The sequence below is a fragment of the Gossypium hirsutum genome, chromosome D13, assembly GCF_007990345.1.
Source record: "Gossypium hirsutum isolate 1008001.06 chromosome D13, Gossypium_hirsutum_v2.1, whole genome shotgun sequence".
NCBI classification, from domain to species: Eukaryota; Viridiplantae; Streptophyta; class Magnoliopsida; order Malvales; family Malvaceae; genus Gossypium; species Gossypium hirsutum.
Genome location: NC_053449.1, coordinates 42397295 through 42413586, shown reverse-complemented (window position 1 = coordinate 42413586; position 16292 = coordinate 42397295). Strand labels below are relative to the sequence as shown.

General features: G+C 35.0%; 1 protein-coding gene across 7 annotated transcripts; it reads left to right on the top strand.

The window, feature by feature from the left end:
- The first annotated feature begins 341 nt into the window (after positions 1–341).
- LOC107920384 (DNA mismatch repair protein MLH1) lies at positions 342–15158 on the top strand. 7 transcript variants are annotated; one of them, XR_005922688.1, is made up of 18 exons: positions 342–731; positions 824–996; positions 1090–1162; positions 1945–2079; positions 2187–2397; positions 3408–3556; positions 4224–4322; positions 6761–6830; positions 6942–7077; positions 7442–7536; positions 7618–7726; positions 8964–9029; positions 9764–9929; positions 11050–11211; positions 11348–11399; positions 11564–11644; positions 12785–12959; positions 13944–13962. XR_005922688.1 is itself a non-coding variant. In XM_016850080.2 (17 exons), the coding sequence occupies exons 1-17, from the start codon at positions 504–506 to the stop codon at positions 14813–14815; spliced, it is 2256 nt and encodes a 751-aa protein (XP_016705569.1). In that variant the 5' UTR covers positions 342–503; the 3' UTR covers positions 14816–15158. The 7 variants fall into 7 exon arrangements, 3 of the variants coding, with proteins under 3 accessions (XP_016705569.1, XP_016705570.1, XP_016705572.1); XR_005922687.1 differs by having other exon boundaries at positions 11324–11399; XR_005922689.1 differs by lacking the exon at positions 11348–11399.
- Positions 15159–16292: the final 1134 nt, after the last annotated feature.

Here is a 16292-nt window from a genome sequence, read left to right as displayed (position 1 = left end):
TGGCTGGGTTTCCAGAATAGCACACCAGAATCACTTTAGGCATCTTTATTTTTCCTCTTTTCCTTCTTCCTCCTCTTCTTCTCCTCATCATCTTTTTCTTCTCTAACCCTAAATTAGTGCTGGTAGGGCTATTAAATTGAGAGTAATCAGCCATCTGGAGGATTTTTTTGACACCAAGGACGCTATCATCTGCCATGACGAAAAACGGCAAAATAGGACTGTTTTGTCAGTTTACTAAAGTTGAGTCAATGAAATGAACTTTTAGGTGATTATTTTGTCAGCTACTTTGATTGCCTGTAATTTACCATTTTAAGAAAATAAACAAAATTAAAGCCCGAAAAATAAAAACCATTTGCAGACCCAGTCGAAAAGGTGTGGACCGGCGACCCTTGCATAATAGCAGTGAGTGAGTTCAAAGCTACTACAGACGCGGTTGAAGAAGTACAATGTATATAGTATTGCCTCCACTCCTGTTTTGTAGTGTTTAGAAGTTAGAACCCGCCATGGAAATAGAACCGGCCGAAGAAGTTAAAGAGCCACCCAGGATCCACCGCCTGGACGAGCCTGTGGTCAACCGAATCGCTGCCGGAGAGGTAATCCAACGCCCTGTCTCCGCCGTCAAAGAGCTAGTCGAGAATAGTTTAGACGCTTCCTCCACTTCCATAAGCGTCCTCGTCAAGGACGGTGGTCTTAAACTCATTCAAGTCTCCGACGACGGCCATGGCATTCGAGTAATCAACTTCCCTTTTTCTATTTTACATTTCTTTTTGAAATGGAAATAAACATTTGTTGTTATTTTAATCTAAATATGTCCCGTTCGTAGTATGAGGACTTGCCTATATTGTGCGAGAGGCATACGACGTCGAAGTTGTCGAAATACGAGGATTTGCAGTCAATAAAGTCGATGGGGTTTAGAGGAGAGGCGTTGGCTAGCATGACATATGTTGGTCACGTTACCGTCACTACCATTACCCGGGGCCAATTGCATGGATACAGGTTCTTGGGCCTCTTCTCTTCCACCAAACCTTCACATTCTTCTTCTTCATTGTATAAAACCCCTGCTTTGTTGTTGATTTTATGGTTTTGCAGGGTGTCTTATAGAGATGGTGTGATGGAGAATGAACCTAAGGCATGTGCTGCTGTGAAAGGAACCCAAATAGTGGTATCGACTACATTTTTTCTTTCTCTTATTAATTTAGTTTCTTTATGAAACTGAGAAAACTATGAATCGTTATTTTTTAACTAGATTATTTTCTGTTTTGCATAGAAACTTAAAAAAAATAAAAAATTCAAGTGTATGGTTCTTGGGAAATGCTAGTAGAGGAATACATGGCAATGGGAAACTTAAGTAGTCTCAACTGGTAGTGATTTTATTTATGTTCTTGTTCGGAGTGTTTGCTGCATGGTTTTTCAGCTTGAACTTAAATGGATTAAGGAACTTAGCTTTATTTGAGAACTTGAACAATTGGATTGGTGCTCTAGCCTAAGCATTTCATAAAGTTGATTTATTCACTGAAACTGCTTTTCACATAATATACACTGAAAACTTCTGATCTATAGTTTCTAACCTATTTCAAACAACTTATGCATAAACATCATCCACAAAAAAAGTTAAGGTAATTAAAACTACTCCAGCGGAAAAGGTGAAAAGACCTTCTATATAACATAGTGAGATTTGTTCATGAGTCATAACTTTATAATAAGCTTTCTTCACCAACAATTTGCATGCTCAATTGACAAGCTACTTCTGACTTTTGTTTGTGGACATAAATGTTTGAAGCACCTTTCCATCAAACTCCACTCATTTATTAGACATGCTTAGGTTTCTGTGTTTTGATAAAAGATTGGTTTGTCCTGAGTAGCTTGTGAGTGGGTCATGAGCTACTTTTTTCCTGTTAGCTCTTTTACCTATTTGACATCTTTTATCTTGGTTGTGTATTTCAGATTGAGAATTTGTTCTATAACATGATTGCTAGGAGGAAGACACTGCAAAATTCTGCTGATGATTATACTAAAATTGTAGACTTGCTAAGCCGCTTTGCCATTCATCATATAGATGTGAGCTTTTCTTGTAGAAAGGTAAGCCTCTCCGCCAGTATATCATATCTTTATGATTAATTGTCTCATTTACATGACTGATGCTTGTATAGTATGAGTTTGTAAAGCCTTAAATTGTATGTTATCAGCATGGAGCTGCTAGAGCAGATGTTCACTCGGTTGCAACACCATCAAGGCTTAATGCTATCAGATCTGTTTATGGGCTTTTGGTTGCTCAGAATCTGATAAAAATTGAAGCTTCAGATCATGATCCTTCTAGCTCGGTCTTTGAGATGGATGGCTTCATCTCCAACTCAAACTATGTTGCAAAGAAAACCACAATGGTGCTATTTATCAATGGTATCTTTTTACTCTTCTATTTTTGAATATCAATACTATTTGAAGATGGAACAATTCTTTTACATGAAAATCAAAATTCACTCATAAAATACTCTAAAGAAAATGAAAGAGATTAAAATAAACAAGTTATAGGCTGATTTAAAGGCCCCTATCAACTTAATCTTCCTGCTGGACAAAATTGTCTGTGATGAGGACGAACTTCAAACTCTCAGTTTTTTCCTGCTGTATTTAACTCTTGCTGGATGAGTAAAACTGACTCTGATGACATACACTGCACATAACTTGTGTAAATATTAGATCTAAACATTTTTTTTTTTGATATCGGAAATCCTTTTGATACCCGAAATGAGTACCTAGCTATCCTTTAGGGAAGGAGTAGAGGTTTCTAGAAGAGGTGAAGGGAGGGGAAGAGTGGCATTTGCACTCTTAATGTCTCCTCCTCTCCTGGAACATTCGAATTGAAGGAGGGCCATATAATCAATGTAATCTCTCGAATTAGCTGCCCTTTTCATTTAGGAATGACAATAATCCATCCATTTTTATTAAAAATTTCCTGCTGCCTCAATTTCGGATCATTCATACTTGGAACATTTGATCAATATGTTGATCATCGATATTCATCTCTTTCAGTACCTTATAATCACCTCTTTATTTTCCCTTTTATCTCACTTTTTGTCCTCAAACCTTTCCTTATTTATTTCAGAAATACTTTAGGTTTCCTTTTTGGTTGTTCATTACAGCATATGGTTTGGGAATTCATCCTGGTCCTGCCTTTGCTGCTGCAACTATTTTTCTAGCTGTTGGCTAACTATTCTAGAAAGGTCATTACCTATATTTAGTTGACCTAGAAAATTATATATATTTAAATCTATCAATATCCTCCATTGTGCTAATCTTATGGCCTTTTTACTTTAGCTTATTGTTAATGGTGTGTGTAAGTGGTATATGGGTTCTCATTTGATCTTTTATATCACATTCTTTTGTTTTTCTTTTTTTGTCAATTACCTCAGATAGATTGGTTGAATGCACTGCTTTAAAGAGAGCTCTTGAAGTTGTTTATGTTGCAACCTTACCAAAAGCTTCAAAACCTTTCATTTATATGTCAATTACATTGCCACCTGAGCATGTTGATGTGAACGTGCACCCTACAAAGAGAGAGGTACACATATGGAAGATTTCTTTCTCTGTCTTCATGCAATAACTGCCCTTTTAACTCTGAACTTAGAGGTGAAGCTTTACGAATAATACGGCAGCAGTGGAAGAAGTCATCCACTAATAAATCTCTTAATGATGTAACCAAAAAGCAGATGGACAATCCATTATGCATTTGGGACCAGTGTCCAAACAATTAACCAAACTGTAGAGAAAAATGAAGGGATCAAAATCTGTAGTACTTACCAAAGCAACAATAGCTGCTGCTTTTTTTCCCTCTTGATATATGAGTTTGCAAATATAAGGAAATAGTTGTGTTATGCATTTGAAAAGAACTCAATCAAATGCATGAATCTGTTTGCTTTAGCATAAGGAACATTATAACTTAAATTTTTTAAAATAAGACGGAAATGGTGGTTATAAAAGTAGGTGCTCCAAGTTTGACCCCCCTAAAGCACAACATTATTACATCCAAAAACTAGTGGAAAAGCTCTATCTGCTAAAAAGTTTTGAGAAACGAGACCTGAAGAACATGAGTAGTAGTGGTTGCTCATTTTCGTCTTTACTTTGCGTGAGTTACTCTTATGGAAGGTTACTTCTTGTGCTTCTCACTCCTTTCGCTTTTTGGTTTTTTATACCTCACTTCCCCTCTTTTCACACACATTTTTGTGCAGGTAAGCCTTTTAAATCAGGAAGTTATTGTTGAGAAGATGCAGTCTGTGGTTGAATCGGTGTTGAGAAACTCGAATGAGTCAAGGACATTTCAAGAACAGGTAAATGTTGTTCTGTCTGTAATGTGGTGTCGTATCTAATGCTTTCCACACCATGGAGATCTTAGATTGTATACCTGCCTTTAAAAGCGTAATGACAAATAAAGAATCTCGTTCTCTCTTTTTCTTATCCCATCATGAAAATTTTGAGAATGTTGTAACCAGTTACTATATTCAAGTTAATAGCTTGTTCACTTTACATGTCTTTATGCAGTGATAATATGTTACTGTATCATCTAGACATTTTGTACCGATTTTGAAGCATGATGAGGTGGATATTTCTGATGCTTTTTGTGACATTTTACTTCTACATCTAGAAGTTTTTATCTGTATTCTTATTTCCCACCTTTTTTTTTATCCTTTTTCTTTTCTTTGAGAAGTGTAAAGATTGTTTTGGTAAACTTTTGAGCTAACGTTAGCAAATCATTTCTCTCCCATTTGGGGGCGAGGGGATGGTTAATTTCTTTTCATATAATCCCCCTTTTAATATCAAAGTCTATGACTATTAAAATTTTCATCTCTCTCTCTCACTCTATATATATATATATATTTGTGGAGGTGATTGCTCTTGTCTACACATTGGTAAAGTGTTGATTTCCTTTATGGGAATATAATAACCAATTTAACTTTGGTAAATATTTTCTATCAATTGATGTTCAGTTCTCTCTTATTGCATCCATTTTTTCATCCTTAATTTAGTGGTATTACTATTGTTGAAAATCTTTATCATTAAACACTATGGTGTGCATGATGTCATGGTCCTAGAGAGGAGCTCTGAATTCCACATTGACTGTGTACTAATGTTGGTTTTGGGATATAAGTGTGCCCAAACCATTTTCCAGCCTATGAAACTCCTTTTGTGGACAAAACCATGAGGCCCAATGGATGAAGCAAATAATACCTTGCAAGTTGGTACAACTTGTGACATTTTGTATTAGAGCTAGCTCTCGTGGTACTAGCAATTAGAGGTGCTCATGGGTCGGGTTCGGGCCAGGCCTAAGCATGATATTAACATACTTTATGCTTGCCTAAGCTCAGCCCGGCCCGAAATATGGGCCTAAAATTTTGTTCAAACTCGCTCATATTTGCAAAAGACTAACCCAAGCCCATATTAGGCCTGCCCATATTAATTTTTAAAATTTTTTTAAGAAAAATAGTTATATTATATTATTTTAATATTCAATAATTTTATACATTTTTTATTTATTGAAAATTTTTATATAGTCTATCTTAACATTATTTTAATGTTTACATTAGAGTAGTATTATATATTTAGTATAGGTTTAATTTTTTAATGTGTTCTAAATTACATAATATATAAAAATTAACATAATATAAAGTATTATAAACTTAAAAATGGATTGGGCTGGGCTTGGGCCTTAAATGTTCAAGCTCAATTCCGACCCATATTTTAAATGGGCCTAATTTTTTTGTCCAGACTCATTTTTCGGGACTAATATTTTTGCCCAAACCCTCCCAAATTTTGGGCGGGTCTTCGGGCCTGGGCGGGTAGCTTGGCCCATAAACAGGTCTACTAGCAATGTTCCACTAAGGTGAGTAGGCCTCTTTTTGGAGGGGGTTAGGATGTTATAGTCTTAGAAAAGAGCCATGAATCCCATATCGACTGTGTGCTGAAGTTGGTCTTTTGCGAGGGGTGTCTTTTGCAGACAAAACTGAGGTCCAATGTGCCGAAGCAGATAATTCTGTGTGGGTTAGTGTGAACCATAATGTGTGACATCTTACATGAAGAAAATATAGTTTCTAATGACTATATTTGGGAAAGAGAAAATGAAACAGAAAGAAAAAATGAACAGGTCTAGGGAGTCATGCCTGCTTGGTACCACAACAAATTTTCAGTATAAATTAGATGAAATCAATGATTTATCAAAAAGATGAATATAACACTAGCGGTAACAGTTGATTGAAAATAGATATAGGTATTGAATTTACTGGCACTAGTTGTAAAGCAAGAATTTTATGAGCATAGGTGATGCGCTTGTCTTTTTGCATTATTATTTGGTTACTCTACATGGCAGTGTGTTAGGATAGAAACAGGTACATAACTATAACGCAGATGCTTGCGCAATTGAAAACTTTTGTAGGTTATCTTTCTTTTGAAAGACTAAGCTAAATTATCCATACTCTTTCCTCTGTAAACTAGGAGTGGGGCTCAACAAGATAATCTTGGAATCTGATAGGAAAGTTTTCGAATAGTTGTAGAAACATTTGTGGCCTCTGGTCTGGGCAATTTACCATCTAGATTACAAAATGCTTAAAGAACTACTTACTGGCATATTTCTAGCTATTTCCTGTCTTAGAGTACAAGAAAACCGTTGGATTTGTATTTTGTGCTCAAGCTATTTTTTGGGTTCATGTAATTCTAAATGGATATTGCAGTCTCGCTTATACACTTTTCTCTTGCCATCTATTGCTTATGACAGACGGTTGAAGCCACTCCATCTGTTCCCTCAGTTACAAACAATGATTTACACCTTAGTCCCTCACCCTCTGGTAACATTATGGAAAACCTTCTAACTATATCAAGCAGTTGGATTTCCCACACTGAACATGTTTGTTCAATAATATTTATGCATCGTCTAGTGTGTATTTTTTAACTCTCAGGATCGAAGTCACAGAGAGTTCCAGTGAACAAAATAGTGAGAACAGATTCATCAGATCCAGCTGGACGGATGCATGCCTACTTATATAAGAATCCCCAGAAATACCTTGGAAGAGATTCTAGCTTGACAACTGTGAGGTAGGACCTCTAGTTCATGCTTATAAAAGTGTAAACTGCTTTTTTTTTTTTTTTTTTTTTTCTGGTTGCTGTACTGTTTAGGCTTATCAGAAAGAGATGACAGGGCATGTTCTTACCTTGTACCTAGCCTCTGTGTTACAGTCCATTTCCTATTATGTTTTAGTAATATGTTTTCCAGCCACCGTAAAAAGAAGTTTTTCTCATTTTAAAAAAAAAATTTATTTCATTCACTAACCTTTGTAAAGGTTTTCTGTAAAACACAAATGTATAAGAATGCTAAGGCTTTACGAGCTCTCAATGCTCATTTTTTCTACATAAAATAAATTACTTCTGACAGATTTATCGATTTCTAATATCCACACAGGTCATCTGTTAGACAAAGAAGAAACCTGAAGGAAACAGCAGATCTTACTAGCATTCAGGAGCTTATTAATGATATTGATAGCAAATGTCACTCTGGTAATTTCATAATAATTATTATACTAGAGAACTTGATTGGGTGGACTTGTACAGTACTTCTTACCAAAATATGCTATGTAGATCTGCTGGACATTGTGAGACAAAGCACTTATGTTGGAATGGCTGATGATGTTTTTGCATTGCTTCAGCATAATACTCATCTCTATCTTGCTAATGTGGTGAACTTAAGGTAATATTTCCACATCCATGAAATCTTACATGCTTTTATGATTGCTCATGCCTGTATGTTCCCATGTGCAACAATAGGTAAACCTTATGCTTTTTTCCCCCTTTTAGTATTGTGAATAAAGATGGGGTAAATATCAGCTCATCGGATTACCAGACATTAAAGCAACCAAATTGGATTTAAATTAAGGCTCATGAATGAACCCACCACCAAGACTGTAAAAATAAAAGCAATAGTTATATCACTGAACTGTAACCTTTTTACACAGTCAACAGAACTTCATCATCTTATTCATTTAGCTCATTAGACGTACTAAATCGCAATAATGAAGGAAAAAACTTGAGACTTAAGACAGAAACAATTTAAATCTTCATAACAAAATGATCTTGCAAATTGCAGCAATCCAGATGCAGAGCACAACTTCAATGAAAATCATAAACTAGCAGCTGCATGAACATGAACAGCACTTAAAATTAAAAGGAAAAGATTAATATACAGTTGGATTGTACGTTTTCTGTAATATGTAAATGGGTTGAGAAGAGTAGTAATGATTATTGAAACTGCATCTTTGGAACAGCATTGTAAAATGATGAATTTATTTGGATTATGTGGATTATGGTAGGGGACTAACTTTTTTCTTCAGAGTTTGCAATAGTTTGAAACAAAGATTACAAAATGTGAATTTACTTGGATTTTATGGGGTATTTGGTTGGAAACAAGAGTAAACTTTTTCCTTTGAGAGCTTGAAATCATTACAAAGATTACAGTTAAAATATTAGATTATGCAATAGTTTGGAAAAAAAACAATTACAAATCTAAGTGCAACAATATGCTTGCTAACACAACTTGTCTAAAAGTTAAAAGAAACACTGTTGGGAAACAAACTAAGCAACTGATGGTGCCAATTTAGATAATTGTGACCTACAATCTCAAACAAAATGAGAAAGGCAAATCTTTCAAATGATTCGTGTAATAACCTCATGGAAATTATAAGGGTAGTAACACGAACTGCTTAAAGTCGAACAAATTGCTCTAACTGTTTCACAGAACAAATCATAGAATTGAAAACTGTATTTTTGAAGAACCATTTTGGAGAAAAAGAGAGAAATAAAGGGGAAAGAATAATACACAATTACAACCAGGCAACTTACAATTTGCATGGAAGGCAAAATGAAACTTGACTTATTATAATAATAAAATTTTTAGGGCAGGGTGACTTATTATAATAATGTGATTTTAGGGCAGGGGTGAAGAAGGCATCCGTTGAGACCCACTCCAAAATTCAGCTCCTTGGTATCTTCTGCAGGTTCTACCACAATTAATTAAATAGGTTGATCAATCTAATATCACTTTGTTTGTCTCAAGTTGCAAAAGGGAATAGTGTTAAGTGGTTTAAAATATCAATAAACTAAACAAATAGGAGATCTAGATGTAACCTTTCGACATATGCTATCACTTTAACTTGTGCACACCATTCATGCACGCTCATATAAAAGCTGCAGGTATGGAGTTCTTTTATCAGTCTGTTAGCCTGTGCCATGAAGTCCTGTAACCTTATAAAATAAGAACTAGTGGAATGTATCATGTATGTACAAAGATCCTAGGGTGTGTTTTCTTTTTCATCAAAATGCGTTCTCTACGTTTGATGCACCCTTTTTTCCCTTAAAAAAATGGAAGAAATAACCATAAATAAACATAATGCCTTGCATCTGGCCCAATAAAAAAAAAACATAATGCCTTGCAAAAAAATAGTTACTTTTTTTGGTTTTGTTTTGGCTGACTGTGTGAACATTTTTATTCATTGTGATAGCAAAGACTAATGTCTTTACAAGGTTGGCTTTTCTATTAAAAGTTTTCGTCAGAATTGGACTGATAGTGGAATCAGTGTATTCATAAAGAACCAAGTACAAGTTTGGGATAAAATAGACATTGAAATCTTCTATACTTGAGTCTGACTCATGCCTTGCTTCCGTTTAGAATGTTCTCCCTAAAAGTAGTAGATATTTATTATTTAAAATTTCCTTTTTTCTGCATTTGCAGCAAAGAACTTATGTATCAGCAAGTTCTTCGTCGGTTTGCTCATTTTAATGCTATACAACTAAGTGAGCCAGCTCCTTTGCAAGAGTTAATCATGTTGGCCCTGAAGGAGGAGGACTTGGACCTAGAAAGCAATGAAAATGATGAGCTCAAAAAGAAGATTGCAGAAGTAATGTTCTTTCTGTGGGCATAATTTATTGAAATTTATGTCTGTATAATTTCTATCATGATTGAGATTGCCATAAATATTAGCTAATAATAGATATACACGTATTAGGGTCTTATTGTGTGTTTTAATATTGAATGCTTTTCCTGAACATGATGTTATATCTTTTGTCTAAGTAGAGGTAGCAATTGAGTTGTTCGGTCTGGGTTAGGATTGGGTTCTTTTGGGTTAATGCATGATGTTTCTGGTTTGAGCTTTCCTTTTTCTTTTGGGTGGAGGAGGGGGGAGGGGGGGGGGTTCAAGCCTCTATGGCAGTGGACCAAACTCGGGTTTTGGCAAGTTAGGTCGTGTTTAGATTTTATGAAAGATGTATCCGTTTTAACATCTTTTGTAGTCAGATTTTGTGTTTTGTTCATTTCAGGTTTGGTTTTTCCTGGATTTGGGTCATTTAGGGTTCAAATCCTTGACCTTTTTTTGTCAAATATAGTTTGAACACTTAGGTTTGATCTATTTTGAGTGGGTTTTGGGTTTTGATCATTTTGCTGCCTCTAGTTTAAAGGGCTGTACACCATATAAATTGCTGAGCAGGTACAGTTCCCCTTATGTCACTTGTTTGTTTTGTCATTTTATAAACCATACCATGTCAAGCCTGGTTTGGTTCGTTAGTGTCATGCACATTTCAGTCAGGTGGACCATCCCAAGGGGAAACCAGTTCAATTTGAGGCCCATCTTATGCAGTTTGGTGAACCACTTGAACTTCTCTGATTTATAGAGTTAAGAAGCAAACAAATTTCACATTACTATTTTGCAAATTCTTGCAAAATGCCTCTTCTTTCTCCACCTTTAGCAGAGAAGAGAAAGGTCCTAGCAAAAAGAAAAGAAAAAGGAAAAAGGGAGAAAAATGCTGTAGGACATAATCTCTTTCCTTTGTTGTTGCTTTTCTTTGCCTTCACTCTTTTAATAAACTGGTGCAACTGGTTCTCATTCTTCATATATGTATTAGTTGCTTTCATAAAAGTTTAGAATTTACTTCTGAGTACATAATAAGTTTCTTTTACTGCTGCTACATGTGTGCCTTTCTACCAACTATCTTCCACTTATGCAGATGTTTGTTCTTCTGCAGATGAATACACAGCTGCTTAAGCAAAAGTCTGAAATGTTGGAGGAGTATTTCTGCATTTTTATTGATTCAGATGGGAATTTATCTAGACTGCCAATTCTACTTGACCAGTACACTCCAGACATGGATCGTGTTCCTGAATTTGTGCTATGTTTGGGCAATGATGTAGGTAGCATTGTTTGATTATGGTAATTATTGATTTTAGTGCTATGGTTTCAGGTAGCTGTTAGAAATAGTGTGTTACGGGCTTAAAAATGTTTAAGTTAGCTTCCCTTAGGTGAAATCTCACTCTATGTTCAAGGTTCTGCAAATGGAGTGGCATGGCCCATAATTCAAAGAGTAAGACTAATGGGGTGAGCATTTGTTCATATATTCTTTTAACACATAAAAATCTTTCATATAACAACATTAGCAACGGGAAATTTTGCATGCAAATTGATCTTTGTTCTTTCTGCTCTCTTCTTCTTTGTCTATGTCTTTTTTCGTAACATACCTTTCTATGTTTTTTCTCTCCTAGACGTCCATGTGAACAGATCAAGTCCCTTATTGTTGCTTTCATCTTCAGTTAATTTCAGTCATTGGTCCCCAACATCTGTTTGTAAGTTTTTGGTTACATTGGGAGCTCTACTCTCCTTTTCTCCTCCCCTTCCTTCACTCCTTTCTAAACTTCTCCTCTTCTCTAGTGTATTCGTTGCCTCCCTTCAGTCCCCTTCTCACCTTTCTTTTTCCGGGTTTGTCTTATATCTGTTATTTGTGGGGGTGATAACGGTTAGGTGTGAGTGGTTTCGGACAAAAAACTGCAGCTAAACTATAAAAGAAGATAACTTTTTACATTTCTTTTTTCTTTTTAAATGTAATTAAGCATTATTAAAAATAGCTTGGTTCTTATAATTGTGTTTTCAACTTGTGATCTGAAAACCAAACTAAATAGCCTTGCTAGCTGAACCAAAAAGCAAAACAAATTCAATAGAACACATTTGAAACAAACTGAACACTATTTTTTGATTTAGTTTTTAGTTTATTTTTGGGCTCAGCCCTACTTATTTCCTTAAGTAAAAATTTTCTTCATCTTTATTACATTTCTTTCTTTCATGGTAAAGTTACCAAGTCGTGGTTATAATTATGTGATCTTGAATGGTAGTTTCCTCTTATTTGGCAGTGGTTGGGGGCCTTTTATTTGGACATTTTGAGTCAACTACTCAGATTTAAAAAGTTATACTAGGAGAGGGAAGGTTCAAATGTGTGATCTCATATTATCTTCTATTAGGCTTTGGACAAGTGCTGCAACTAAAGCAATTCCTCAACCTCAGTTAAAAGTGCTTTTTATTTGCAGTCCTTGTGATAGCCTAAGCTGTTCTACTTTTATTCCCTTTTTTCTTTTTGGCTATTGTTTATGGAGTTGTCTGCCATGTATCATATTGGTAGAGTAGCATATCATGTGTGAAGTGCTTGAGGAATCACTATATGCATGGATTAAGAAAATAAGTGGGAAATATATTTTTTGGTAGTTTCCATTGTTCTAGAATGTGTTCCTTCTACTGTACTAAGACTTACCTTGCTTACGTTACAGTACTAAGACTTACCTTGCTTACGTTACATTAGTGGTGATAGCTGATACTACTTTACATTAGTGGTGATAGCTGATACTACTTGCATAGTAGTGTCAAAACTTTGCAAATATATTGTTGTATCCCTTGATACCTGTTTCTCTAATTGTAATTTCTCCTATTTATTGTAGGTTGAGTGGGAAGAAGAAAAAAATTGTTTCCAATCACTTGCAGCTGCTCTTGGGAATTTTTATGCTATGCATCCGCCTATGTTGCCAAATCCATCAGGCAAAGGATTGGAATTTTACAGAAAGAGGAAACATGGGAAGCATACTCAAGACAAAGGAAATTATTCTTGTCATGTGGGTAAGTGTGAATCTCATTGTGTATGTTTCTCTTGAAGACAGGGCCCTTGTCTTCTAGTCTAGTAGGAAGCATGAGAATGGGGATATTGGTTGCAGTAATTACTAAATCACAGTTTTACTAATGCAGTACAAACCTTTGTCACTTGGAGTTTGGTGTGAGTCTCAGTATGTGTCCCATATGGGCATGGTTAGGTTTTTTTAGAAGTCTTTCAATGTATTTGGAGGATCTTTGGAGGCACATCTCCATACTCATGTCGGATATGAGTGTTGGACATGGGTGCTTCAAGAAAAGTGAAGAATCAAAGTAACATAGTAGCTGCTCTCCTGAAGGCCTGTTTTTAAGTTGCAACAAAGATAGAAAATCACTACATTGAAGATGGACTATCTCTAAATATTAGACTTGTCAATTGTCCTTGGTCTACTAATTTGGAAAACTCGTACTTATTGACAATGGGGATGTGGAGTGGTCATACTATTTAAGAAGATTCATAATGCAGAAATCAATACTATCTTTTGTTGATTACTCTTGTATCTTATTGTTTTCTAGTTTCGTTGTGTGTTTTTGCTTCAAAGTCTGCTGAAAGAGGTAGAGGGAGGGGTAATGAAACATTTTCTGCTTTTGCTCAAATTAATCACCATTCATTTGCATAGAAATAGGTTTTCCAGCTTGTGGTTTTCCGTCATATATGCACTATTTTACATGAACTTTTCACTTTCCTTGAATGTACCAGTCTCTGCTATTTCTTTGACACACTAATTTTGTGTCATCCGATGCTTGTATCCTTAAAATTAGTGTAAAACATTAACAAAATGACATAACCCACTCTATGTTTTGACTTCTGATCCTAGTCCATATAACATAGCATATTAACAGCCTATCGGGCATTATGCTATGTTGTTGTAAATGCTGCTTAATAATCAGCCATGGCAGACTTTATTTATATGTTCGACTATAATCAGCCTTGTTGCTCTTTGGTGTTTACAGGAGATGGTACAGCAGAAAAGGATGAATTCGAGCATGAACTACTGTCAGAGGCTGAGACTGCATGGGCCCAGCGTGAATGGTCAATCCAACATGTCTTGTTTCCATCCATGAGGCTATTTCTAAAACCTCCAAATTCAATGGCCTCTAATGGAACATTTGTCAGGGTAGGCAGATTTTCCTCCTAACAAAGTTTTATTAGTGGCAGATTTGTTCTTAATGGCTCTCCAGCCATGGGGTTCTTAATTTCTAACTGTCAACAATGTCCGTCTGGGACCTGTATGTATTTGTGTCTGACCCAACAAAGTTTCTCACGTCTTTTTATCCCAGTATGGAGGCCCATTGGTTACACAATGAAGGGTCGGGACATTCACTTAGGCTCGACTTAGACCAGGATTGGACATAAGATTTTAGGCCTAAGACCAACTTGAGAAAATTACTATTAAGACATATATTTAATTTTAAAGTACTTTTTATATGTTTTAGCCCTGGCCCATGGATATATATTCTCCCATCGTATAGACATGAGAGTTCAAACTTGAAGGTTGGAGGTTTAAATAGTGGAACATCTGTTGGAGATAATGATAGACTTCATTCTCAATGCAATATTCGACTGTAGCATGGTATTACCTTTTGAATTTGGATTACATGCATGGTAGACCCGAAAGACGGTGAATATTTATGGATTAGTAGCACAGTTATTGAACTTTGGTTTAGAAACTTGTTTTCATTTTATTGTCATGGTTCAAGGGACAACTCTTCTCTGTAAATAGTTAAAATTACACTAATGAGTAATCCGTGCCTCTCCTTTTTTTGACCTTTATTTTCAGGTGGCTTCACTGGAGAAGCTCTACAAGATTTTCGAGCGATGCTAGTCAAAGGGGCTGCCTTTGGATTTTTTAAGATGTTGAGAAAACTCAAAGATGACTACCATTAGCTGAAGGTCGCAAACATGCAGTAAGTGTGATGTATAGTGCTCAAGGACCTGAACAGGTATGACTACTATTTGCATGAAGGGTAATCTGTATAGCGTAGATGTCATCTATACAATTTTCTTCTCCAATCCAAAACTTGAAGTTTGGGTTGTTCTTCCCTTTTTTCTTTTCGCTTCTGTTATTTGAACATGGAAATGATGAATCCGGATTTACAAAGGTCTGAAGACAAAACTGTTTGTTGGCGATTAAGGTTTAATACATCCCAGAAGCTGTTGTGTTTGAAGAACAGTTATCTTTTTGGGTAAAATATACAACTTAGTCAACCAACTATTAGCGTGTTTTTGTTTTGATGACCAAACTATAGAAATTTTCATTTTCGTCACTAATGCTATCATTTGTTTCTGTTTTGGTCACTCTGACCTTTTCTAAATTGGTTTAATTACATATTTATTCGTTAAACACCAACATATTCTATCAATTTAATCTTAATTCTAAATAATTTAACAAATTTAACCCCCCACATTTATAATTTAAATTAGTTTGGTCATATTCTCTCTCACCATACCTTGTGCTATTAGTCAATTTCAGTTATTATCTCTTATCTTTTTTTGTTGTGTAATTAGACTAGTTTAGAAAGAAGATTGTGTTGATGATGATAAATCCAAGGCTTGTCTCTTAAAAAACATTCGCAGTAGCTGCCTGAGAGCTTTTGCCCAAGTATTCTAATTATTGTAGAAGCTTACAAATTAGAAAATATAATTCATAATATTAATTTCAAGTTCTTATGAGAAAAACAAAGACCGTAAAGCAAAACCAAATCATAAAATTATAATAGTTTGAAAAAATTTAAGTTATTTTGGCATAATATAAATTGAGGAATCACAAAATTGATATGATAAGATCATAACATAATAACGAAGTATATTTTGTTAAATATTAAGTTTTTATTTACGTTTGAAATCATTGTAACTGATCCCACAATTTTTAATCAATCTAATTCTTTTTTAATTTTGAAATAATAGATATCAGTCTAATCTGATTAATTATTGTATTTAAAGAAAATGTCATTTTGATTATTAAAAAATAATAATTTAAAACCATCCATCCGGCTTGGACATGTCAGGTGAAGGAAGAGGGAAACATCAAGAATTAGGATTTGAACAAGCCTTTGGATTTATCAGCATCGATACAATCTTCTTTCCAAACTAGCTCAATTACAAAGATCCAACAGAAATAGAGAGAATAAAAGAAATTGACTAATAGTAAAAGGTGTGGAGAGAAAAGGACCAAACTGATAAAAATGTAAATGTGGAGGGTTAAATTACTCATAATTAGAATTAAAAATTGATAGAATGTGTAAGCATTGAGGATTAAACGTGTAATTAAATCAATTAAAAATGGTCATGTCATCTTTTTC

Bases quoted from the DNA above. Each gene is read 5' to 3' on its own strand.
- LOC107920384 (XM_016850080.2), top strand. From the start codon at position 504: ATGGAAATAGAACCGGCCGAAGAAGTTAAAGAGCCACCCAGGATCCAC. The intron at 9,030-9,763 runs GTTCTACCACAA...CTGCATTTGCAG, and splicing joins CTCCTTGGTATCTTCTGCAG to CAAAGAACTTATGTATCAGC. The intron at 12,960-13,943 runs GTAAGTGTGAAT...TGGTGTTTACAG, and splicing joins AAATTATTCTTGTCATGTGG to GAGATGGTACAGCAGAAAAG.